The sequence below is a fragment of the Haemaphysalis longicornis genome, unplaced genomic scaffold, assembly GCF_048455015.1.
Source record: "Haemaphysalis longicornis isolate Haplotype H1 unplaced genomic scaffold, Haemaphysalis longicornis Haplotype H1 scaffold_12, whole genome shotgun sequence".
Lineage (NCBI taxonomy): Eukaryota > Metazoa > Arthropoda > Arachnida > Ixodida > Ixodidae > Haemaphysalis > Haemaphysalis longicornis.
The window spans coordinates 28,490,599-28,516,853 of record NW_027526225.1 but is presented as its reverse complement, the minus strand read 5'-3'; the positions used below and the strand labels follow the sequence as shown (position 1 = coordinate 28,516,853).

Genomic DNA, 26,255 nt, shown 5'->3' with positions numbered 1-26,255 from the left:
TTTCTTTTTTCTCAGAAATGCATGCGGCTTGCGTGTTTGCGCGCCGACCGACCGGAAGACGCGGCTGTTACGGGACCAGCAGCCGAGGTTGGGCACGACCGTTGGCTTTGGTTTCAGCGCGGCTCGGTGTTCCACACCCCCGTGGCGTCTCCGACGGCCGTTGGGCCTCCGGGCCCTTAGTGTAGTTCAAACAAGTGTAGTTCAAACAAACTTTCTGCCTTTTCCACTGTTTGCTTTGGTGTGTTTTGTATGAACTACTTTTTTATGTCAATAACTCTCGAAGCGTGCGTTTTCAAATTCAAACTGTGTCCGTGTGTAACTGGTCATTTTTCCCTTTGGCTGATTGGTTTTAGCATCTCCAGGGTATCCCGGACTAGAGGAAACCCCCCACCAGGCGGGTGCCCAGACAGCAGCACCTAAGGCTCGCATAAATAAAGTTTATTCCTCCTCCTCCTCCTCCTCCCCGATCGGCTGCAGAAAGTGAAGCCAGAATGCGTTTTTCCCACGAGTCCGCTTGAAGCGAATCTCTGGGCCGGGTTCACGGGGGAGGCGGCCTCCACCAGGGTCTGATTCGAGAAACGCTGCCGCCCTTCCCGGGCCTCCACCGCTCAGTCATGTCCCGTTAAGTACTCTTGTTCTCTTGACTGTTTTTCTTAGTGTATTGTTTAAAGTTCGCATGTGCTAAATGTCACCAACGTTACTAGTAACCTTAAACGTTATTCAACGTCTAATCTGCTTCACCGCTCGACATCGTGCTACAGTAGCGGCAGTTATTGGCCAAATTTCGTCGCTGCAATAGCCGTCGGATTACGCAATGGGAGCTCATTAACGAAGGTTGTACCACCACAAAGAAGATATTTATTGCCAACAGAAAAAAAGCCAAATAAATGCACTACTGTTACGCCGCCGAGTTCGTCCTGTACACACACACGACCGCACTCATGCCTTCAAGACAGCGAGCGGGGAAGCAAAGCAAGCCTTGAAAGAAAGAGGGTCACGTTATTCGCTTCCTCTTCCTAGAGAACCACAAAGCGACGGATATAGCCGGGGCCACGGATCTCGCGGGTACGACCGCAGTGTCGCATGACCTCGAAAAAGCCGGGCGCGGAGCAGCGAGGGTCGAAGTTGCCCTGCCGCTTGAGGTCCTCTTCCGTCAAGAACCGCCAGTGTCGCGTTTCCGGCGTCAGCTGTGCGAGGTAGGTGTTCAGAAGGCCGCCTTCGTCTTTGGCGACCGCAGCCCTGGGGGCGTCGAGCAGCCGGTACTTCTTGGCCAGGGTCTCGTTGAAGTGGTCCACGAGCGCGTTCATCGCTGCCACCGAGTGGCGACCCCTGGCACGCCGGGGCGCGCTCTGGAGCTCCGCCTCCGTCAGGTGGGCGATGTAGTCGGACGAGTGCCAGCGCCGAGATGGAACTCGTCCCGTGGCAGTGGAGGGCAGGCCCGGAGATTTGGCCAGCTCCATCGGCGCCGGCAGGTAGTCCGGGAAGGTTCTCTGCCAAGCGGCGATCCGAAGCTGCAGCAGGACCCTGTCCGAATCCTCAAAGCACGGCGTGCCGCAGGGTCCGGCGCTAATGCCGTCACTGTTGCGCGGCTTCTTAGTGCGCCTTGAAGTGGCGTCTCCTCCGTCCGCGCCAGCTTTGCCATCCACCATGGGCGGCGACTCCTGCTTATCTGGCTTCCCGCGTTTCCGGCCTAGGTCGTCGACGCGGCGCGGTTTGGCTTCGGCGTGTGGGGGTGCGACGCCCGCCGACTTGCCCATGTTGTTCCCTTGGCCAAGCGAAAGCTGGGACGTCTTGGCGCAAAGCTTGGACACGCGCGGACTGTTGGGTTCTTCTTCGGTGACCATCCGCTTACTGCTCATACCTTATCTCTCGCTAAAACGCGAGCGCTGGGTTGGAGCGCGCTGACCGGACACCGCAGACTGCAAAGGAAATGAAAAGCGGCAATTGTATTTGTGGTACACGAACTGCCGATGGGACGTAATGCATACGAAGTGAAGATTGTTTTAACTCACAGTAACAAAAAAAAAAGAATCCATGGGCACAGCGGAAGAAACAACTTTTACTTGTACAGTTCGTTGAGGAGGGCTTCACGTCGGCCAGTGTCGCTTTGGTCCTACACTCGGGAACGTTAATAACGGCAATAGCTCATGTGCGGTATCACTCCACCTAAGCGACGGACACGGATGTCAACGGGCGCACGCGTTTTGAAAGAAGATTACTATCTTCTGCCTTTTCTCACGTAGTTTATTTGTCGTTACTGCAGTAGTTTATAAGCATATTAAATCCAGAAAATCAGAGAGACGGCTCGTGGCATCTTCAAAATATTCCCAGTAACGCATTACTTGCGCCGCAAGGAGTAACATCCGGCTGCGGTGATGAGGCACAGCGTCAACTTCCGTTGCCGTTCTTAAGTTGTAACCGCATGTAGCAGCGTCGTCGGCTAAGTTCATAGGGCGGAGTTGATCCGCCGGGTCTGAACTACGTCATATGACTCGTAATAGCATTTAAAAAAGAACTCGACGAGTGTTCTACCACACCTTCTAACTGTGCTGCCACTACGAGTTCTTGTATCCCATTCGCACTTCCTGCAGGCGAACTGTTTTGGGCGCGCCTGCCCCAAAGATATTTAGCACCCACCGGCTTCACTACCACCGCCACCACCTGCGCCCTACCCTAGGGCCGAATTCTGAGTTATGCCAGTTTCAAATTTCTGCACTACCACCTCCTCCTACAACTCTCAGTGAATGCCTCCGCACCTGAACCCGGACAAGCACTTGCGACTTCGGCAGCGCTGCTGCACTACGTAAGAGACGCCGGAGCACCACCACCACCCGGTACGCGCCAACTTAGTCTTTGCCAACACGTCATCAGAGTTTGCATTTCCTGCGATACCCCTGGTAATAAACACAGCATGGAACAGAGCCAACGCAAGTAAAGACTGAGTTGCAGGGTTCCAAAGAAACTCGCTCATTTGGTCTATTTCCTGCGGTACCGCTGGTAACAAACACAACATGCAACGGAGCCAACGCAAGTAAAGACTGAATCGCAGGGTTCCAAAGAAACTCTCTCATTCGGTGTACAAATACAGACGTCTCCTCCTCCTCCTCGTCCTCCTCCTCCTTCGTTTCAAATCATTACATAATTCGTGGTACAGGGCATCTGACCTGTGTCCGTGCAACACCTTGCTCGCTTTACGTGATGTCCGTGTTGTCCGCCATTACGTGCCTGAAGGTCCAACGAGACGAAAGATCCAACAGTGGATCTTCTGTGTCGGTGGATCTTCCACGTTGTTGGACATTCAGGCTGTACCGGACTATCTGAATTGGCGGATCGTCTGGCACGACTGGACTTTCGGTCTCGGTGGATCTTTCATCTCGCTAGTCACTTGTCTTTGTCTCGGTGGTTCTTCCGTCTGTTTGGGCCTTCGGGCCATAAGCGTTGCCCGCCCACAGCAGTTCAGGGCTCGCGCAAGAATCGGACGCGTTTAAAGCGCTCACTACCCCCTAGCCATCGCATCCTGTCAATACAGGAGGCGAGGCCCTAGCACGACGGTGCATTGCGCCAATGTTGCACGAAAAGCTTATGCAGGGCCGTCCGGCGCAAAGCGAGCAGTGCTGCGGATCTTCCCCACCTATGGAGGCCGCAACTTGCAACAGCGTCGTAGCATCGGCCGGGGAAAGGTCGTGTCAGACGGGAGCAGACGGACCTAACAGGAGCAAACGGAGCAGACGACAGTGGCATGAGCAGACGATAGGAGACGATGGAGCAGCCGGAACAAGTGGCGATTGTACGCAGAAAACAACAACAAAGACCACCTCATGCGGCCTTTCCGGCAACATAGAAACGCTTTTTTCCCTCAATGATTGTGCCTCATTAGGCAAGAAGGCATGCATAAACATGGAACACAGTCGCAGTTTCTAGCGCGTACTGCTGTATGGGTGAGGCAAGAAATACGGGCAACAAGACGCGAACAGTGTTGCGGTGGGCATTTATAGTCCCGCCTTAACCCCAACATTGACTGGCGCCATCTCCGATAAACAAACACAATTTGAGGTAAATGAAGCGACCGCTAATGCGGTGGGAAGACCAGCCATGCCTTTTGCGCCACCATCGACTGTAACGAAGCATAATGTAGCAAGAATGGAAGCGAAAAGAAGCCAGCATACATATTTACAAAAGGCGGTCGGGCATCTGATTCGCACGTTATTTCCCGCCCTGCCTTTACCTCAGCCTGGCTGTGACCAGTCACGATACGCTCACCCGTGTTCAAACACCAGCGAATTGAGAGAATCACTCGAGCTGCTAAAACCACCCGCCGATGAGCCGATGTACCACTAGTACCACTACAGTAGCGTAGGCAATACAGCCGCGCAACCGCGTTGTACTTCCTACGTAGTAAGGTGCACTTCGAGCAACGAGTCCATCGCATCGGGCCACGCAGAACCCCCGCGTGCATGCCCCGTAGTTTTATTATTTAGTTCAACTACTGCAAAAGCATCTGGTTCTCTCTCGTCGAGATCGAGGCGACGTCAAACCCTCCGCTCTTTCGTCATTTCAGTCGTCGAGTAAGCGTTTTCCCGGCCTAGCTGAAGTCTACCGTTGCTACGCCCACTTATTAAGCGATTCACGATTCGGCTCTTTCGGTTAGAAATTAAAATAAATACAGGCGGCCGTCACGTCAGAATGTGCGCGTATTGAAGTACAAACCGGCGTCTTAAAACGCAGCCCGTGACACGTCCATTACAACGGCAAAACGCAGATTACCAGTGCATTACGGCCGGTCGAGTCGATGGGCCTACGCACGAGCTAGCGACGCACCGATGACGTGACGAGCCCGTCGCGATCGCAACCCGACGTTGCGGTAAACAAGACCGATTTGAACGCAGCGCCAAGTCTGATTCGCTATTCCTCACGATTTTGATGCGTTAGGTGTTCCCCGTTGCAGGAGCACGACGAGCATCACACGTCGCAAACGGTTTAGTCATCGCAAAATGACGCAGATCGAACGGATTCCATCTGCACTCACCGTCGCACCAGACGCAGCAGTCCAACCGTTTGGAAAAGGGCTGTGACTGTAGACAGCGGAGGAACCCGTTCGTCTTTAGCTTCGTCTTTTTATCGCCATCTTAAACGAATTTTTTGCAATGGGCGCACGGGTGTTGATGAGAAATGAGATGTCAATGAGAAAGTCACCGGGGAACACACCGACTCGTGTGTTTCTAGGCCAGAACTGCCATTTTGAGCGCCACTCAATGGTGTCTTGTAACTATAATAAGTGTGCCAACACCACCAACACCGCGAAAGCAATAACCAACTAAAGCCGTCTGGGGGCGCAGCAATCGCGTGAAGCCACGGCCATAATCGCGGCAGGTGAAAGAGGAAAGTAAACTGTACTGGGGGCAAGCTACAGGCTTACCGGTGTGAAATTTCAGCCCATCGACTTGAAGCCAACATTCTTACCTTTTTCTCAACCACAACGTGTTACCGCACAGCACTTACAAACGATCGTCTGCACCATTGTTATATCATTTTCGTTTAGCAAATATCCACAATAAGTACCGCTAAAACTGATTAGCGGGTAGTCTATCTAAGTGTTGTAAACTAGAGAATGCCTATAATAACCAGTTTTATTTTTATATACTACAATGCATAATAGAAACCGCTCGTAGAGCGCCAGTCACTGTTCGGCACCGCGCGGCGGCGCCACAATCGCTACATGCGATGCGAACTCTATAGGGACCGGGCGGCCGCTGTATGGCACCACCGTCGTTTCAGCGAACAGCGCCGCCCGTGGCGAACCGCTCGTCAGTGGAATGCCGGTGGCGGTCAGCACAGCGTAGTTGTGCATGGCTTTCAGTCGTTTTTCTGCGGTGCGGCTTGCAAAGCGTACGTAACCCCAAGGGCATTTTTCAAATCGGTAAATCTTGAGCGTGGATGTGACGTTTACGAGGGATGCCATGTGTGTTATTTACGCCCATACTCGGAATTTACAAATAGCAGACGACGCTCAATGCGCCAAGCTGGAAGTCAAGCTGGAAGTGAAAGTTCGTTGCTTCATGCAATTTTTTTCATGCCTGCATGCAGTTTCGCGAATCGAGGAGTATATTGCCGCTAAATGCTCCCACAAAGCCGGGGTGTGTGCAACCGATCTAGGAATGCTGCGGCGCTGGCCTTTGGCAGTTGATGACGAAACGGCGTCGACGTCGTGCACAAGCGAAAGACAAAGTTTGGGGGTGTCTTCGAAGATTTACCTCAAAACAGAAATTGTGATGGACGACGCTTCCGTAACTTCATTACCGACGGCTGAAACGTGTTTAATTTCACAGAAATGCTCTTACTACAGTCATCGGGAATCGTTGATAGAATAAATATTAATACCGCATGATAGTAGAACGTTATTGCTTGTCGTGGCACTGCTTCAGAAGAATTGCAATGGTTGCTGGCTAGTTGGTAAATGGTTTTTCAGAAACTAATTCCTGCGTGGCTGAAGGACGCAAGACAGGAGGGTGCCCGAAACCTGTACTCAGCTTCACAACAGAATGCTGCGGTCGGTTTACAATTGCTGCCACCTACGATTGAAAAATCATGCACACCTCCGGCTAACGACGATGATCGTTTATCGCAAAGATCTATCGTATGGGTTTCCTTGGTTGCCTTCTGGATTAGAACTTTGACTAATTAAGCGTCGAATTTGACAAGCACGCAGTTTGGTATTTTAATCGCAGCGTCTTTGATTTTGACCATTTCCCATTCGATTTCGCACGAAGAAAGCTTTGTGTTCAACCATCATAATCATTAGATGGAGGGCGAGATGATTTTTCTGTTTAATTTTGAACTTCAATGCCCCCTCTCCAAATCTAAACTTTTTCAGCGTGTCGGAAATATGTCTGTGGTGGAGGACTCGGGCTCATGCACCCATATTTGAGGCAACTAATCGCGCGTTTTTGGTGTCTTCACCAGGCATTACACGATTTTTTAGGTACTCTGTAAAGAATACTTTAGCATTAAAAAACACCGGCTGACGTTAACACTGCCACATTTTTTTAACTATCGGTGCCAGCATTTATTCTACGCAGGTGGTAAAACGGGAAGGGGAGGAGGGATGGTTTGTAGCTTGGGCTTTTGAGTTGGTGAATAACTTTGGTTCTTGATAAAATGACCACCACAAACGTGGGATTTCCACTTCGGCTTTCAGGCTCCCATGCTGTCACAGTGTCGCTCGCCAAAACCGAACGTACAAAGCTTGCGGCTACAGAAAGTGCAAACTATCGCACCATTTCTACGTGCAAGGTAATCCATCTCGTATGCAGGTGCCTTTCTATTTAAAGCACACGTATCGAGGTATCCCAGCGCTAAGGCTGGCGTGGAAACCGTAGACATTGAAACCAGCGAAGATAATTTAAAGTGGTAGAAGGGGATTTTAATATTGCTAATGGTTTTATTCCTACTCAGATCGCGCGGAGCCAGGCGCAGAGCGCTGCAAAAAGCGCTCGTGTCAATGTCGCCCTTCCCCAACTTTACAAGCATCCAATAAGTTTGCGTAGCCGTTAGTGCGTTTAAGAAAAAAATAATACTAATAATAGTAGTTTTATTCGAGCTCAGAACGGGTGGAGCCAAGCGCAGGTCGCTGCAAAAAGCGCTCATGCCATTGCAGCCGATACCCAACTTTAGACGCGTCTGACAAGTTTACGTAGTCATTACTGCATCTAAGAACCCAACACACCTGTCTAGACTTCCTTTCATCTTACATGTCTGCTCACAACGCCACCAAAACAAACAAAGCACCGAAGTAAACACGACAAAAACAACGGGAGGCTGTGTAGTCCAATGCACCGGCTCATTCCACTGACGAGCGGAGCGCCGAGTGGTGGCGCCACCCGTCCAGCTGCCCGGTCCCTATGGCGATGCGATTCCTCTTCGGGATTTGGTATGAGGTCAGTTCCTCCCTGTTCTGTGGTCAGTTGCCTCATACCACCTAGTGCGTACCTCTCTTCGTCTCCTCCTCCTTCATTCTTTTTTTTTGTTTTTTTTTTAGCTTTCTAGCCACATATGTTCTAAGTTAGATGTGGCTGCAAGCTGAAATTAAAGAAATAAACTTATAAGCTGCAAGCCTCACAGAGTTGCGAGTGCTTCCTGAACAAAGCAGGAGCGGTGTTCTGAGTTGTGTCCGTTGCGAAAATGCACGTTTCGCGTCCGTTTCAGTCGTGACGCAATTTCACTGGCGAGGCCTCTGACCAACGGAAGTGCTGCGTAACAATCGGTCGTCTGCTCTCCACCAATCATGGCTCGCTCGAAACTGGCACTTTTAAACGGACGTGAAATGGTCAAACTGTGAATTCCGCCCTTCGACTAACTGTGTCAATGATCCTGACATATAACTTTATAAGGTGAAAGCTGTGAAAGCTTTAAATCTGTGTTTCAAGCATGCAAATTGTGAGTGTCGGAATTTGAGGTGGCTCAGAAAAGGTTGCGCGAGCCATGGAGCGTGAGCCGGATATCGCGCGCCAGGAAAAAGGAACAACAGTGCGGAAAGAGGCTCGGAGGAGGGTCGTGAGAGGGGCGGTGCAGTGCGCGCCAGGTTGGTGCTAAATCTTTTATTCCAACGGGAAAGCTGGAGGCCACGTAGGGGGGGGGGGGGGGGGGGGGCAGGGGCGGAAGCATGGTACGGAGGATCCATGGATCAAAGGAGCTCGTAGGGCATGAGTTGGTGGTTGTGGAGAGGCGGCATAAGTTCTTTCCCAGGGGGATTGCTCAGCACTGAATGGTCAATCCATTAGCGTAGGCCATCGCCATATATCTCGCGCTGGACTGCTCTTAGTGGCGAACTGTATAATCAAGTTGATGGTGTGTTCTTCTAATGCGGAGGGGTTGATATGGGTTGAGGGATCTGGGTGTGGGAAAATTGAATTCCGGAATCGAGGGATTTTGGGGAATGTCGATACCAGGTGGTGTAGATAAGCCTTGGCGGCTTGCTGACAGCATGATCGTATCGGGATAATGTGGGGGTAGTACCATTTGCGGATTATTTCTGGTGGAAATGGTGCACATGCATAGAATTTGTTAATAAATATTTCTCGGGTTTTTGTGAGTGAAAGTTGGCTCGAAACGTGATCCCTCAGCGTAAGTTGCTTGAGTCGGAGTTTCTTTGCGTAGTTGTACCTGTGTATGCGGTTGGCTAGTCGCATGGTGGTATATTGGGTCGTGTCGGAGTATTCAGGAACGTCTGAGGCCTGGGGGACTGCGGGGTCAGCGGAAGAGAGAAAAGAGCAATCTTCCTGCGCAGCTTCGCGGGCTGCCTGATTCCCGGGTGCCGCCGAATCACGGCCAGGAAGCCCAGTCTATGCGGGCTTGACAGACAGACAGACAGACAGACAGACAGACAGACAGACAGACAGACAGACAGACAGACAGACAGACAGACGGACAGACAGACAGACAGACAAAGAACTTTATTAAAGGTCCTGAAGGACTGTCCTGGATGGCCTCTAGGGGGTCTTAATCAGGTAGTCGCTGGCCACACCCGCGGAGGAGGTGAGAGACCTTGGTCTTCCGCCCTCTCGCAGGCCCTCTGGACAGCCATGAGTTGCTTGTGCGGATCGTTTCTGGAGAGAGCGCTCGTCCATTCGTGCTCGGTGCTGCAGTCCGTGGCCGTACGTAACGCAGGACATTGCCAGAGCATGTGTTTAAGATTGCAGTAAGCCTCTGAGCAGTTAAGGCAATTAGGTTCGATGGACGGCAGGATAAGGCTGAACGTGCTTCTAGTCGGAAACGTATTCGTCTGTAGCATTCGGAAAGCTATGGATTGTAGTCGTGTGAGCTTGGGGTGAGGTAATGGGAGTGTCCTCCGGGATAGCTGATAGTGGGAAATGATTTCATGAAAAGTGAGTAGAGGGTCTCTGTACTCGCCCAGCCTGTCACTCGGGCTTGAGTGCCATGGAATCGTAGGGCTATTGTTTGCCTGATAATTTCGCTTATTGAAGGCTGCGTCAAACACGGTCATCAAAGTTCAGCAAATGCTTGGTAGGAATAGGTTAATATTCTGATCTTTTTACTGCGAAGCAGTATGCCTTTAACCAGGCAAAGAAATTTTCGTATCCGCGTCAGCAGAAAACTCCCAGGCTACTACTGGCTACTGGCTACACCCTGGCTACGCAAATAAACTGCTGGCACCACCAGGGATCGAACCTCGGCCAGCGTAGAGAAGTGGAGCGAGAGCCCGTCGTCTTCCCGATTAAGCTACTCCCAGACGTGTGGAATGAGGAGACAGACGGTTGTTTGGATTCAGCGTCTAGGGACGGGGAGGGCGCTTTTTGGCGGCGATGAATGAAACAAGAGGGAGGGGGAAGCAATGAGAAAGATGACCGCAAAGAAGCGGTGTCGCCCTCCTCCTCACCATTCAAAAGGCGCTAAAAGTTGCAGCAGGAAACGGCGCGTTCCAAACTGCGCAGTAAGGTACCAACACGTGCGGCTTTAAAGCGAGCGAAAAAAGAACAGGACTCCCGCTCGCGCTGTTCAGGCAGGGGGCGCGCGAGCACTGTGAAGGCGGGAAATTTGAATTTCATTGGACAAACCTCCGTTCATTCCCGGATCCCATCGCATTCTCTGAATGACGCCTCTCAGGAAACTTGATTAGAGGAGTTCCGGCCAAAACCTGACCTCCGACGTTTGCACCTATGGGCCCAGCGCAAGCAAGCTGATGTGGCTGCCTCACTAGATCCCTCGTCTGTGGAGGCTCGAATACCCTTACACTGCGGCTTCCCGGCGTCATGAGAAGCGTCGGTCAAGGCAGCGATGGCTGAGCTGGTGTGAATCGGTGGGCCCATCGGCGGCTGCATCATCAATCTGGCGCACCATGCGGGCGATTCAAAGTGGAGGCCGCTCTCCGGATGCGGCAGCCAGTGCAAGTCTGGCATTGGGCAAGACCTCCGAACAGTTTGCCACCGATGTTGCCCGCGACTTGTACCCTGCCTACGACATCCTTCAAGCCAGTAGCGCGTGTCCGTTTCCTTTATCACACCAGGTTGGTTCACCGCCCTCTGACGACGCGGCTCATGGAATTCAATCAGTTTTCACCATGGCCGAGTTTCTAGCTGCGATTGCACACACAAAACTTTGGACAACTCCGGGGACGCGTGTTTCCAAACGCTTCGCTGCACAGGGCACCCACGTGACTTGTGTGATGTCACAGCGCGTGCTATTCTTTTAAGCGCCTGCTAAAAGAACCCCACCGTTTGTTCTCTGTGGCCTCGATGTAGAGTACTGGGATCTAGCGCTGACGGCTTGGGTTCAAGCCCCAGCAGGTCTGTGTCTTAATATTTTTTTCATTTCTTAACTTTTTCTAAATCTAATTATTTTTTCTAAACTAAAATCTGTGCGTTGTTTTTGGGAATAATCATGATTTGGTATGTTTTGGGCCGCTTTCGGTTTGTAGCGCAGCCAATGTTTACGTTAATTGTCGTTCTGCATCGCTCGAGCAGACATGTCACGTGGGTGCTCTGTGCAGCGAAGCATTTGGAAATACGCCTCCGAGACCGGACGCCATTACATATGAGGTGTACAAGAAATTCGATGAACCAGCGCTTAGCCACCTCCTCACCTACATCAACGAGGTTTGGCTCTGCCCAAATACAAGTCTTGACTTCACGCAGATGTTGGGCCTATACCGAAGCCAGGGAAGCCACCCGACCATCTTCCCAACTTGCGCCCAATCGCCTTGACGTCCACGCTTTGCAAGGTTTTTGAGCGCATGCTGGCAGCCCGCCTTCAATGGGGGCTGGACACCTTCCTATGGTACCACGAGGCCCAGATTCGGTTTAGACCTCGTCTGGGCACAGAGGATGACCTTGGCCATTTGTCGTCAATGGTGTTACTGGGCGGTCGCTCTCACAAAGTGCAGACAATCCTTTCCATGGATATACACAAGGCCTAGGATAACGTCAGCCATGGGGCTATCCTGGAAACTTTCCGAAGCCTTTGTCTCCCTAGACAAGCTGTGCTCTTTCATCCAGACCTTTGTTACTAAGACATCTTTTTCTATACATATTGGCGAGGCAAGCTATGGTCAAAATGGTCAAAAAACCATTTTAACTATGTACCAACAAGCCCAACTGGTTCTCAAAGCTATGGTCACTTCACACTAGTTGCCGGAGTACCTCAGGGGTCAGCTATATCACCCCTCCCCTTTAATATTATGATGTTGCCGCTTGCCTGGCATCTGGGCTCCATACCGTACCTGCATTTCCTCGTCTACGCGGACGACCTTGTAGCACCAGCTCCAGCGACATCACTGGATCGAGCGCCGCTCCTCGCGCAGCAGCCCGATCGACATGGTCACAGGCTGCGTGGCCGCGCGTGCGCACGAGGACACGGGGGTCTCGCCGGTGCTCACAAAATAGAATCTGGTTTTGCCTTGCGACGAACGGTCGTCCTGCCTGAGGCTCTTTCCTCTCGCCCGACATAGCGCCCTACAATTGGTGACCCTATCGAACACGACCGAACGCCTGGGCGGCCGCATGACTACGTCGCTCTCGAAGTTCCGGCCGGGGCTTGCACACCCGAATAAATGTAGGAGAGCCGAGTTCACGGCTCCCGAGTTCACAGCTCCCTTTCCTACAACCTAACGGTATCGACTGTCCACCGAGACCTGCATCGCCAAAACGTGTGCCTTCAACAAGCCTTGTCAGACACGCAGACATAGTGTCAATCCGCTTGACTGAAACTTTCAGCGGACAAAACAGCCGCTCTGCCTGTGGACAGTGCTTGGGCCCGTCGCAAACTAGCGATTTCTCCCCTCCTACTTCAACTTTCCGGCCAACCCGTACGCACTGCCACATCTCTTCGCGTGCTATGGTTGGAAATTTTTGCGTCTGGGTCGGCTGCAATGTGGCTTTGATCTGCCCGACAAAAAGCAGGACAGATGCTTCACCTGATTCGACGCATCTCGCAGAAGTCTAGTGGCTCCTGCTCCAAGACGGCGCGCCTCCTGGTGAGAGCAGTACTGCAGCCTCGACTGCTTTATCACGCCCAATTCCAGTACATGACTCATACGGAGTGGGCACCCGACTTGAGGCTATTAACGGGGCCGCAATGCGCACCATCACCTGCCTCCCTGTAATGACCCCGATACCATCGCTCCAAGCTGAGGCTCAGCTGAAAACGCTTGACAAACTGGTCGAACAGCGTCGCTCAGCCCGTATGCACAAACGTACTTTTGTTGCAGAAGCAGCGGCCTTAGCTAGTTATATGGGCTGTTCCCTACCTGCTTCGCCAGATCGCGCTGTAACCAGGCCGCCGTGGCGGTATCACCAGGTGACCGACAACCGACCACTGACTAGACTGCACACTCGAACTACCGGAAAAGCATGTGCGAGAGGATCACTACTGACGGCTGCGACCCAGTACGAGGCGATAGAGGCCTTCGTGGACGCTGGTGCCTAGGATGGCGTTTTATCTACTGTGATAGTGTCCTGTCTATCCTGACGCCTCTCAAACTCGCCTCTACAAAACCATCCGCACCCTGCCCTCTTTACTGGCGGAGCTCACAGCCATCCGGGATGGCCTACAGGCACTGTCATTGGAGCCTACAGGCACCGTGTCATTGGAGCCGAGTGCAAGCGGAAGCAGGACTACACTCGACGCACCACGCTCCCTGTCGCTTGCTGTATTCACTACGAGATCGATCGAGTATCACCCGCAAACCAATCAAGATCACTTTCGGCGTAACAAGAACCACGTGTGAAACCCAACAAACAAAACAGCCGATTAAACGAGATCAACAAAACAGCAGGCACGAATCTTATCTGATGCCTATTGCATTGAGGACTTGTTTGCCGGGTTTAACATGCGATTTTGGTTACGCCGATAAGGGTGGCACGGCTGTCCATTGGCTCGCCGGTGGTATTGGTGGGAAGTATTGTGCGTGTTGTCGTTTCATGCAAAAATAAAGTTAGAAGTTGCGCTCGTCCCGACCCTTGTCCTCGTCGTTCACGCAGTATTTCTTCGTCTGTCCTTAACCAACCTTCGCCAAGTCGCGGCTGACAACGGAGCGGGAGCCGAGCCGGGCAAACGTACCTTCGCTGTTTGGTTCCGCCAGCCGCAGGTTACTACGTTAGCAGTGGCATCTCTAAACTACTAATTGAATTTCCCGCCTGCTCATGCAGGGAAGAGGCGTGCTCCGGACAGCCACCGGGAAAAAAGAAGGAAGTGTGCTGAGAAATGTAAAACATCCCATAGCGGGAAAATCACAGCACCCGTGGTAGCAAATACAAGCGGAAAGGGAGGTGTGTTACTACTATACGACCGTCGCTGACCTTATTAGAACAGCAGAATTTTGAGTTTTCCCGTTTCAAAAATGCCCATTTCGCGCCCTTTTCAGTCGTGACGTAGTTGCACTTGCGAAGCCTCCGACCAATGAGGTGCGCAGAAACCGACGCCTCGCCTTGGTTGCGCTGCGTCGCACCTGGTCATCTGCATTCAGCCAATAAAGGGCTCGCTCGAAACTGACATGAAGTGGACAAAACCGTGGATTCCGCCCCTGGTAAAGTGTCGAAGGTGCTATTACGTTCAAAAAGGCACACTCTTCACAACCACTGCAGTTACAAACAGCGTTTCATTGCCCCAAGACAAACACCCCGCTTATTTACACACGCACACACACACCCACACACAGTAAGCTATGTACACGACGCGTGCTGAAGAAGCCTTCTTCAGAGTCTCCCGGTGATCAGATGAGCGCGTAGCGCACCATGCGGCCGGGGCCCCGCACCTCGCGGATCCTTCCGCAGTGGCGCATGAGCAGAGCGAAGCAGACGATGGCGGAGCGCGAGGCGAAGCCCCCGCCCGAAGCCGCCAGGTCGTCCTCGGTGAGGAAGCGCCGGTGCTTGGTCTCACTCGTCTCCTGGTGGCGGTAGGCGGCCACCTTGGTCCACAGCGCGCGGCGCAGCTGCGACTTGGGCATGGCCAGCAGCCGGTACTTGTAGCTGAGCGCCTCGTTGAACGCGTCCACCAGCGCGTTGTTCTCCTCCAGCGAGAGCCGGCCCCGGGCGTGCTTGGGCACGCCGGCCAGCTCTTCCTCCGTCAGCGGAGCGAGGTAGTCGGACGAGCGGGGCCGGGGCCGCTCGCTCACCGAGTGGTGGCACACGTCGCCGAGGTCCACGGGCGCCGGCAGGTACTCGGGGAAGGTGCTCTGCCACGCGGCGATCTTGAGGCGCAGCGCCGAGAGCCGCTCCTCTTCCTCCCCGCTCGCGGCGCCGTCCAGGAGGCACTCGCGCAGTTTGGCGGCGTACACGGCCGACGCCTGCAGGGCCTCGGCCCTGGCCACGCGGATCGTCCGCCACTTGTTCGTGGGGCTGGCGTTGTTCCCCTGCAGCGGGACCTTTCCGAACGGCCGGCCGGCGTCTCCGTACGCCAAGTTGTCGTCGTCCTCCAACGACAGCTGCGAGAATTCCACGAAGACGTCGCCGCTGCGTGTGTTCTGGCTGCTCCGGTCGACCGCCATCTTGCTCGCTCCGGTTGCTCGGCCTGGTTAGCCGAGCGGCGCCGACGTGTGGTCACCTGCAAAGAGTGTGCGCGGGAAGGAGTTAGAAAGTTTGTTAACGTCGCTTATATGGCAGTTTGTCAATGTAGAGCTCATAAATCCCTCAACAAGATAAAACTTTGGGCTGGTTGGTACATTTTCAAGGACAGCAGAAACAGCGCAATGGACCAGACATGGAAGAACAGGACGAAGCGCTGACTAACAACCATGATGCTTTATTTCTGTGAACGGCTTACAAAGGCATTAAGAAGAGGGTGACACAAACAAAAAGCTTGCAAAATTTGCAAGTCGAGGAAGTCAGATATATTTGTTTTGATAGTACGGCCAATGACACAGCGCTTACACGACCAGATTTAGGAGAAATCGCCCAGGTGGAGTAAGTTCCCCGAAGGAAAGTTTGACATCCAAATGCAGCCGTACGGCTACAAAGGAAAGCTGTAAAACTTTCTCTCTGAAACTTCGCAGTTGAGGAAAAATTCGTCCTGGTCCAGGATTCGAACCCAGGACCACCACTTAAGCAGAGCAGTCGCTATACCAACTGAGCTAACCAGGAGGCTAGCCGTTTGTAGCGCGAGAGTGAATTGATCGACAACTCGAGGTGAAGGACAGGTGTTAATCGACCAGATTTAGAGGAAATCCCCAAGGTGGAGTAAGTTTCTGCGCAGGAAAGTTAGACATCCACCTCAATGCAGCCATGCATCTACAAAGAGCGACGGCTCCGGTAGAGCGACTGCTGTGGTTAAGCGGTGGTCCCGGGTTCCAATCCTGGACCAGGACCAATTTTCACCTGCGGTTCCGCGTGCCACCTGGCGGCATTTAGAAAGATCAAACGGCAACAGCAACGAAAGCTTCCAAGACAGATTCCACGTTGCGTTTGGAATGCTCGTGGAGTAGGGCAACGTGGTTGTATAAACATTGAAGTAGGGTGCCTCGATTCACGCGCGTCCCCGCCGGACGGCAGCCCTGGCATCGAGGCACCCGACTTGGAGCAGTGGAACGCGGTAAATTTAAACTGACTTGAGCAAACCTTTAGCGTGTTATCTCGGGAGGAACGAGACAGGAGAGAGAGAGAGAGAGAGAGAGAGAGAGAGAGAGAGAGAGAGAGAGAGAGAGAGAGAGAGAGGCGAGAGAGAGAGAGAGGGCGAGAGGGCGAGGGCGAGAGTAAACACGTTTATTGCGGAAAGCAATGGGGAGGAGTCCTTAGTCCAAGACCCCTTGAGCTTTACCAGCCTGAACAGCCCTCAACACCAGCAGGCGTTGGTCATTTAGGCCGGGGCTGGTCAGAGCCCTCTTTCAAAGCTCGTAAGAAGAAAGGGGGGGGGGGGGGGGGCGTTGGGATTTCGCGAATGCAGTGGGGCGTGGGCGCAGCCCCCTACCATATGAAAGGGCGCCCCGGGGGCTTCGCAGAAGCGGCATAGCAGGATTGAGAGCGGGGTATGTGGTCTGGCGGCTTCGTCGGCCTCGCAACCGCAGACAGAAGGAAAACGGGGCAGGAAAGTGTGGAGAGGAGTGAGGTTTAGTAATGGCGCACTGTTGGTATATCTGGAAAGCGACACTTCCCAACTTTGTTTTTGTAACTAGGCCACGCGTTATTTCGACTTGCGTGGAAAGAAATCGCGCAATTTGCTTGTTCTGGTTCATATTTTCGTGTCCGCGTTTAATTTGTCCATGACTGTACATAGGTCCTTCGGCGTCCTCGTTGCTCCTGTGTCTTTCAGTTAAGCAACTCTCCCTCTCCTCCTCTCTGCGCGGCTCATCCGAACCACGTGACATTTGCGCGGGAGATTCAAACACGGCTTACACACAACATCGCAGGCGGCGGCGGCGACGCGCTGCGAGATACCGGTAGAGCAGAGCGCGCCGCCGTGCGTTCACTGATCACGCGGTCACTTCTTGACGCGCAGCAGCTATGCCCCGTTACCGAGAAGGCTGCAGTTGGCGGTGCGCGAAAATTTCGCATTAGGGAGTGTAGCAATCGTCAGCCACTTTTTGAGTCATATTGAATGGTCAGCCACGTCATTCCCCGAATTTGCACACTAGGCCACCTCGATTAGGCATTCTGGAGCGCTGTGGTGAGGACGACCTCCGGGCCCTTCTTGGAGTGCGGGAACTCAGCGAAAAGAAGCGAGGGATTCTCGAATACAAGTTTCTTCGCGTCCAGCTGCGATAAGCCGCAACTTCCCACTGTGGCGACACATGGGGCGCCACAGTCGGTCGCAGTGGATAGCGGTTCCTGCTGCGCTATCTCGCTGAAATGCACTTGCGTCGCCGCCTTGTAAACAACGCTCGGGGCTATTACGGCGAAGCTCTTAGCCTCTCGGTGGTAACGAATTTTCTTGGCATCGGTGGGCGCATAGGAGGTGGAAGCTAAGAAAACGAATGCGACGCAGTCGCCCGCGTGCTCTCCGTGAGCAAAGAAACAAGAATAAAACAAGGAACGAAGAGAAAAAAAATGGTCGCGTATCTGCTCCTTTCGTTGCAAATGTCGACGAAAGACGATAGTCGACTGGCGTCCTTGGCAAGTAAATGCCTCCCTTCTCTTTCCCGCTCACCGCTCATGCTGTTCCTCTCCCGTCTGGTTCCTCTCAAGATAACACGCTAGGAATTTGCTCAAGTCAATGTAAATTTCCTGCGTTCCACATCTTTACGCCGGGTGTCTCGATGCCAGCGCTGGCGTACGGCGGGGACGCGCGTGAATTGAGGCACCCTGCTACAACGTTAATAGAACCACGATACCCTACTGCACGAGCGTTCCAAGCCGAACGTGGAATCTATCCAGTGGAAGCTATCGTTGCTGTTGCCGTTTGATCTTTTTAAATGCAACACCAGGTAACGCGAGCAACAGCAGGCGACGGTTTTCTGCAGTTGATGTATTTTTTTGCTATCGGAAAAAGCAAGAATTCGTGAATTTATTAATAAGGAATACTGCAAATATCACTCATGTATTGATTTTCTGTCCTATATTTGCGTACTATCTTGTTCTCGTTCAACAATGTTGACAAGTATGAACATGAAAAGCGGACTGCGACGTTTAGATTTGGCTGTGAGTATATAAGAATATTGCGCAGATTTTATTTCACTTTGGCCGGGTGGCTGAATCGAGTTACATACATACATACAGACAGACAGACCAAAATTTCTGCGTTTAAGTAGCCCACGAAAGACTATCACGTTTAAAAACGTCAATGCGTACTGATGGAACAGAATAGCTGCAAACTCGTCCGAAGCAGAGCCGAACGTGAGTTCGGAAGCTGGCGACAAATGCGGGTGAATGTTAACCACCCGCTGTATCATGTGCGTTTTTGTCGCCCGCCAAAGTTGTATCTCTTTTATCACGGCATGCTATGTATCCTTGCCTCTATCAAGAAATATGGCCACGCGTTCGTACCAGTTGAACTCTCGTTCATCGCGAAATCCCGCAACCTAAACTTTCGTGTATTTTTTTTTCTGATCGTCTGCTATTACACACACACTCAATCTGCATTCAATACCGCGTTTCTGAACCATAAAAGATCGTCTGCTCTTCATTCGCAGGCCATTTACAGACACTAAATAGTTACATTTGTGAGACAGGCGCTGTTATCCCAACCCGAGTTCAAAAACACGTTCCAAATAAATGTCCGCGGCCTCAACAGTTGATCCGTAAGCGACGAGTTTGCTCTAGGACACGAGAAGTGATAATGGCGTGACGGATGGCAGATCTCCTGCCAACTGTGTGTTACTACATTCTGTAACCGTCGTGCAAGAGCCACTTTACAAGCGCCTACATTGCATTTGTCGGAGTGGCCACAGCAGTTGTTAAATCCTTAATTATACAGCCTCATTTATCTGATTTTATAAATCAGCTGAAACATTCCAGCTATCGAGCAATCACGACGATAAAAGGCGCGGCCTCTATGTGTTGCGATGTAGAAAATAATTAAAAGATACTCAGACGACTGTACGGATGTTGCCGGCGGCGTCGCGGGCTGCTTCCCAGAATGTCACCGGCGCAGTTTGTATGCATCGGTCCGCCACCGAAGCTGCAGGCGACTCGTTGTGTTACGGAATGGAAGGTACTGCCGTGTGCTCTAATTTGTGCATACCACAGTGAGACATTTTGTAGAAAATAAATTGTTGTTTTAATAGCTCACTCTTATTTATTTATTTGTTTCCTTACATTTTCGTGCTCCCATGCTTTTTATAGGCCTCTTCAAAGTTTAAACTTTGAACAGCACTTTAGTTTAAAGTTTAAACAGCATCTGATCGTCTGCTCACCTCAGCGTGCTGCAGAAGATCGCATCAAGCAGCAGCGGAAAGCAGACGCCTTTTCGGGAACTTCATGCTCTTTTGTGCGGTCAAAATTGTGGAGGTGATGATAGCTAAGACACTTTACCGGGCGGTGACGCTCTTTTTTATCGCCGGCGGAGACGGCATTTAAAATTGCGAGCTTGTATTGAAAAGACAAATCTTTTCGTTTTCAGGCAGCACAACTAATCACCCACGAACCAATACCACAGATATCACTGGAGACGACACGCCGGCCGGCAGACCAAGCACCCAGTCGACTCCGCACTCACACGTGGAAACACACGACGTGAGATTGCGGTGCGGGCGAAATTCGCTCAGATAGTGCATTCCGCCAGCCCATTTTTTAGAAAAACCGCAAAAAATGTTCACTCATCAGCGCAGCGAATTCGTTACATCCCGGTTAACCGTCGCAACTCCTTCGCTACATAGAGGTCCTAAACACATGGGCTTCAATGAAGGAGGAAAAGAAAAAATGAAAAACTTCCGTTAAATCCAGGAATTCGTTACATAGGGGTTTTTTACATCCAGGTTTAACTGTATACATATATACGCATATGCGTGCACATAATTTAAGATAATGTGCTTAAATCACGTAGAATTGGATAGTATGCGTGACGGCGAGCGCGGGACGTACTAGAGAGATTGCTCCCTAACAAGGCTGCAGCAATGGTCGGCACTCGTATTAAAGGGACACTGAAGTGAATTTGTCAAGCTCCCGTTTTTGCTTGCACTGTGTAGACTGGCTCAAATTAGCACACTTTTCATCGTTTATCCGGTTGACAAATCGGTAATTATTTTACAAAGCGCGAAAGAAGAAAAACTACCATGCGCGGTTTGCGGCGGCCGCACCAACTAAGGCTGTGACGTTGAGAGGAGGGGCGCCGTGATTGGACGATGCCCAAGGTTAGCAATCACACAAGTTTCGGTTTCGGTTTCGGTTCTGTAAAACATAACCAATGGCTTTGTTGGATGGGCATTCTCAATATCTCAGTAATCATCATACCGCGCTTCTGCCATGTTGTCGGCTGTAAAATGCACAAGATGAGCCTCCCAGGACGGCTTGTAGTCGTAGCATTCACTAGCCGAGACCTACGCAGTGCATGAACGCCCTCCGCGTACCCGCAGACGCCCAAATGTCATGCGCTTTTCCCCCATATTTGGAGCTTGCCTCCCTCATGCCTGTATCGTAAAAAGCGTGTTCGCACCAGGCCAAGGGTCTGTTCATTCTGGCCTGTGCCCACTGCCTGCAAGCAGTCGGTGCTTATGGCAACAGCACGCCAACGAGAACTCGCTAGCGCGCCAGTGCCAGCCTGCGCGCGTTTTGTGAACTAGTTCGTGTAGCCATGAACGTTGCGGCCCCAAAAAAGGTGAACTCAATAGAGAAAACATCGGCGGAAAACAAAAAAGTTAACTTACAAAAAAAAAAAAAAAAAAGCACGTACCCGCGGGGATTCGAACTCGTGACTCGCAAAACATTTGCAATGAATTCCCAGCGCCTCAGACTGCTAGGCTACGGAGCGGTTTTTTTTTTTTTTCTTAACAAAACCAGGTTTATTTACATCATAAATATGTACAGGGCAAGACACAGGGCAAATATGTACTGGGCAAGACACACTACTATACATGCTGCTGCCTTTGTTACATTGTTGATGCTACGTTCCTGACTCGCGTGTTACGCCGTTCAATAGAAATCACACTCATACACTAAAGAGAGCGCATTTACGGGTAAAAAAGGAAAAAGGGGGAGTTGTGTTTCGTTGCAGCCTAGCCTGTTGCTGGGGTATATATTGTACAACCGGTTTACACTTTTATTTAGTTTTGGCATTTCAAGCCGCTTAGGTGACTATTTGTTGTACTGCGATCGTGCAGTAAGCGTCGCCCGAGTTTCCACAGTAGCTCACGTCTAGCAATTGCATTTCGTAGACGGAAAAGCGTTCGCAGATGCGTAGTCGTGCTGCTGACCGCTGTGCTTGTTCGCCCAGCGCAAAAACGTGCTTCCCGCGCCCTAGTTTTACGCTGTACTGTAAAAATATCAGTTGATTTTATTTGCTTAGTACCTATATTGACTTCGCTGACTCTTCTCCCGCCTTCAAGAGGCTTTATATTTTCCTACTGGCGTACCAGTCAGCGAAGCGTCGCATGTGCAGCGCTTGTGTGAAGCGACCTTGACTTGGAGCTGGATACAGTGTACAAACAAACCAAGTAAAGAAAGGCACATTCTTCCATTCACAAACGTGTCCTGGCTTCGTTTCAACTAAGCGAACGAATTGCGACCAAGCAATTTTTTTTTAACCTCCTTGATTGCGACGACCCGCCGGTGGCCGGCGGACGAAACGCTGGGCCGACTGACTCTGTCGGCCGGGGAGCCGTGCAGTAGCGCAGCCGTGGCGCAGCCAATTGCCAGCTCATCCCCTCCTGACGTCACACGAAAACGCCACAGAAAATGGGCGAGCGTAAAGAGAGGAGGACAGCGTTTTCGAATTAGTTTTTCTACTAAATAAAATCGCGTAAACGCGCCTAGAGTGGTCGAAACATGGCCTGGGGACTCCGGACTACAATTTGCGCTAGTAATCCCGCAATGTTTACATATCACTTCAGTGTCCCTTTAACAGAAATGGTCTCTTTTTCGATTGCACGTACTGCCGTACAGCAGTATATTGTTGTCCCCCAACGTAACTAGAGGTATCGGGCACGCTGAACGGGCGCCGTATAACGGGGAGAAACCGGTTTGAACTTAAACTTATTCGGTGGGAATTTCTAGCAAGAGCATGTGGGGGTACTGCGGGGATAGCACGGGAGCGACCATTGCCACCAAAGAATATCGAGCGTAAGATTGTCCATTACGCAAACATAGCCGCGGCCACGGGAGAAAAATGAGAGGAATCAGCGATATAAAAGTTCCCGCGGCAGAACGACAGCAAAAAAGCGCGCAGAACCACCTGGAAACGATTGTTATGGAGCGATGACAGCGATGACTGTGGCTCGTATTCCGGTTTTGTCTTACGACTGCTGAAAATTCCCAGAGTGCTCATTGAAATTTTCTTCGGTATACGCCGAATGGCAAAAAAGTTAAGCGCCAAGTTAAACTTCTGGGGTGAAAGTGCGGTAGGTGCGAGGGAAGCACGGTGGCCCCGCGGCTAGCGCAACGCTCACCGGGAAATGACTTGACGCAGTCTGATATTCGTTTTCCAATACGTTCTTATGGAGAAGAGCGTCGTATCGTGCGGAGGAGAGGGGTACCGCCTGGTTCGTATAACGCTGTGCCCTAATTGAGAACTGTCGGCAAACTGCACTAGCAAACCACGGTAGGCGCCTCAGACAATCCTCTGTTGCGGGGTCACTCGCGATCGTGGTCTGTTTGCAGTCCTACATAAGCGTGTCCCTTTCTTTTTAGCCGGCAACCCGCGCATTCCTCCTGTCCGCTAGATGCGTGAGAAAGTGTGGGATAGTGCCAGGGCTCCGGCAGTTCAAACGGGGTGGTTCGTAATCGGCGTGGCTATACTTGAACGCTTCGAAATTCCCGCCAAATGCCTGCGGCGGGCACCGATGAAAAAGGCACCCAGCCTCGGCCAACCAGGTGCGGCCAGTCACCGCGCACAGCACAGAGCGTACAGGGCGCGGTCGGGTTCGCGTTGCCGACATTGACCCGCCCGATATTCGACGGTCCCGCGCGCCGAAACGGCCGCCTGCGCCTAACACGGGGCGAAGCGGGCTACCGGCGTTGCGATTGGACTGGGCAGAAGGCGATAGCCGTTCACAAACTCACCGCTTGCTGATTGCTGGTGCAGGGCCCCTCAGCGACGGAACGAGCGGCACTGCGCTGTGCGCGAGGAGCGCGAACGGTGATGGCGATGACGATGGGGGTTGCGATGGAGGCGGTCGTCACGCGCAAGGTTGGCTGATGAGGATGGTGATGATGATGCCTTCAATGTTCTAGGGGCGAAGCACCTTAGGACCTCGTTTTGTCTGGAGCTTGGCGTTCGTGTACACAGTGTTGCGCATGCGCGAGGAGCATTGGATTGGATTGGATTGGATTGGATTGGATTGGATTAAATTGAATTGTATGGGATTGGACTGGATTGGAATTGTATATACTGTAACATTAAGAGACAAGAAGAGTGCAGAGTTGGTCAGGAAACGAACTCGTGTTAAGGATATATTAGTAGAAATTAAGAAGAACTGGACGTGGGCAGGGCATGTAATGCGAAGGCAAGATAACCGTTGTTCATTAAGGGTAACAGAGTGGACCCCTAGAGAAGGCAAGCGTGGCAGGGAGCGGCAGAAAGTTAGATGGGCAGGTGAGGTCAAGAAGTTTGCGGGGATAAATTGGTCGCAGTTAGCACAGGACCGGGATAATTGGAGATTAATGGGAGAAGCCTTTGCGCTGCAGTGGGCGTAGATAGGCTGTTGATGAAGAAGATGATGATGATACTGTACACACGCGTTGTCACCCATTTACATGCGCGAGTGGGCAATGCCACGGGTAATTTACGGTAAGAACGATCCCGAGTGCTTCGCCCACTCGTCATGATTCACTTCGTGGAGATGCGTGAATATTTTTTTTTTTTGGAACGTACCCACAGGCCAGGGCTAAATCACTAACAGTGCTGCGGTAGGTCTAGCTGCTGAGAAGCAGCGACAGGTAAGAAAAAATGGTCGACTGACTCCGGGACCTGGCACGCACGCACAGTTCCGTAGGGAAAAGCCCTGCTCTAGACAGATATAAATTTAGCTTTGGAATCGTGCAGCGCAGATCGGTGACGGTCACTTCGCATTGCCGCGAATCATAAGGACAAACATTCCACACGAACTTTGAATGTGTGTACTCTTCGTTTGATAAGAGTGCATTTAAACGAGTAGCGTCTAGATACCAATGTCTTCTTTAATCTTGAAGATGCAAAAAGAGCCAGAGCAGGGAGCCCTAATTCAACGGGAGCTGGGACAGCGAGATTAGCTTGACTGCCCGATAACTCGTCGCCCCTGAAGTCCGTATGGCCAGGGACCCATGCCAAGCGCTTCACGTGCCTTAGAACAAAAAAAAGTAATGTCCGGTATACTGTAAAGTCGGAGGAAGAAATTAGTGCCGAAATAACTGACACCGGATCGGATAATATGATTACTTCTGATGCATGCTGCGGTACTTTACGCAGAGCGAGATTTCTTGCTGAAAATTCTGCCGTAAAGATCGGTTTGTGGTCCGGGATGTGTCGCGAATAACCCCCATTTAGAGATTGCGACAAAAAATATCAATTCCAGCTTTCTCGAAATTTTGAGATGCTTCTGTAAAATCACAGAAAACGCCGGATACTTCGATAAATCCTCATTTGAAATAGCTGTCAGTACACAGAGCAGGAAAAGTTTCGCGGCCGGAGGGAGAGGGTCTTGACAGAAAAGTTAGCAGTCCCTTAGCTCGCCTATGCCAGGATGTATGTAGCGTGAGGTTCAGCTGGTTATTCTTAGCTATCCTGGTTGTCTAGCATTAGCTGATTATCATGCTTACTGCTGTTAAAACTATTTCCAATCCAATCCAATCCAATCCAATCGTGACGGCGGCGTCTGAGGCGCGCCAGCTGTGTGCGGTAGGACGTCACTGCTCCTGGAGCATGCGCAGCACGGCTCTCCAGGAGCCACGCGAAACTGCTCAATCTCGGCCAGCGTAGCTCACGCTACAAAATACGTGGATGGGGGATGGAGCCAGGAAATGCAGTGCCCTTCCACTCTGTGAAGGAGGGGGACCAGCGAAGCTCAGTGCAGTCCTAGGAGGGCACGAAACAAAACACGTTCGCCTGCGATGTGCGATCGCGCATACTTCTTAGCTAATTAGCTGATTGAAACCTGGAAGGGTTGGAGTTATATTCCAGTAAACAAACATCGGACTGACACCAGACGGGAATTCCGCAATATTTACGACATCAGTGCACAATACCTAATCTCGACAACTGAATGAAACTCGGTGCAACCTTTAGAGACGTGTTAGCTCCCAAGTCTCGCATAATTTTTTTTCAAGATAGTTTCGATACAACAAGAGTTGCAGCCGTTTTCTGTAACCGCACTCCCTCCGTATATGGATGGCCGTGTTTCACAGCAGACGGGAATTCTGTAACGTTTAAAGCTTCACTGCTAACTAACTATTTATGACAGGTAAAACTAGGTGTAGTGATTGAGTAGTCTCAGTGACTAATGTCAGAGAGAGAGAAAAAAAATTAACGTTCAATAGCGTAAATGGTGGTCGTTGAGCGGTCACTCGGTGGGGTGGGTTCGCCTCAGTCCAGACACGCTTCAGCCTTGACTGCAGCCCTGGCGCGGGCAATTAGAAATATCTGGTCAGCGTGATGGGAGCTGGTCATCAGGCCATCCCACTGCTCGGGGGGCGGGTTGGGATTGCGGGTGTTTTGACGGGTCGACACCACGTGGTTGGTAGTATTAAGCG

The 26,255-nt window shown here is 51.6% G+C and overlaps 2 protein-coding genes across 7 annotated transcripts in view; one reads left to right on the top strand and one right to left on the bottom strand.

The window, feature by feature from the left end:
• Positions 1 to 26,255, top strand: part of LOC144162534 (uncharacterized) — a 584,817-nt gene that overhangs the window by 324,569 nt on the left and 233,993 nt on the right. The gene's annotated exons all lie outside the window — the stretch shown is intronic.
• Positions 845 to 5,279, bottom strand: LOC144161904 (SKA complex subunit 1-like). 2 transcript variants are annotated; one of them, XM_077692463.1, is made up of 3 exons: positions 5,027 to 5,279; positions 3,632 to 3,706; positions 845 to 1,919 (listed from the first exon to the last, which is right to left on the bottom strand). In XM_077692463.1, the coding sequence occupies exon 3, from the start codon at positions 1,857 to 1,859 to the stop codon at positions 1,017 to 1,019; it is 843 nt and encodes a 280-aa protein (XP_077548589.1). In that variant the 5' UTR covers positions 1,860 to 1,919; positions 3,632 to 3,706; positions 5,027 to 5,279; the 3' UTR covers positions 845 to 1,016. The 2 variants fall into 2 exon arrangements, with proteins under 2 accessions (XP_077548589.1, XP_077548588.1); XM_077692462.1 differs by lacking the exon at positions 3,632 to 3,706.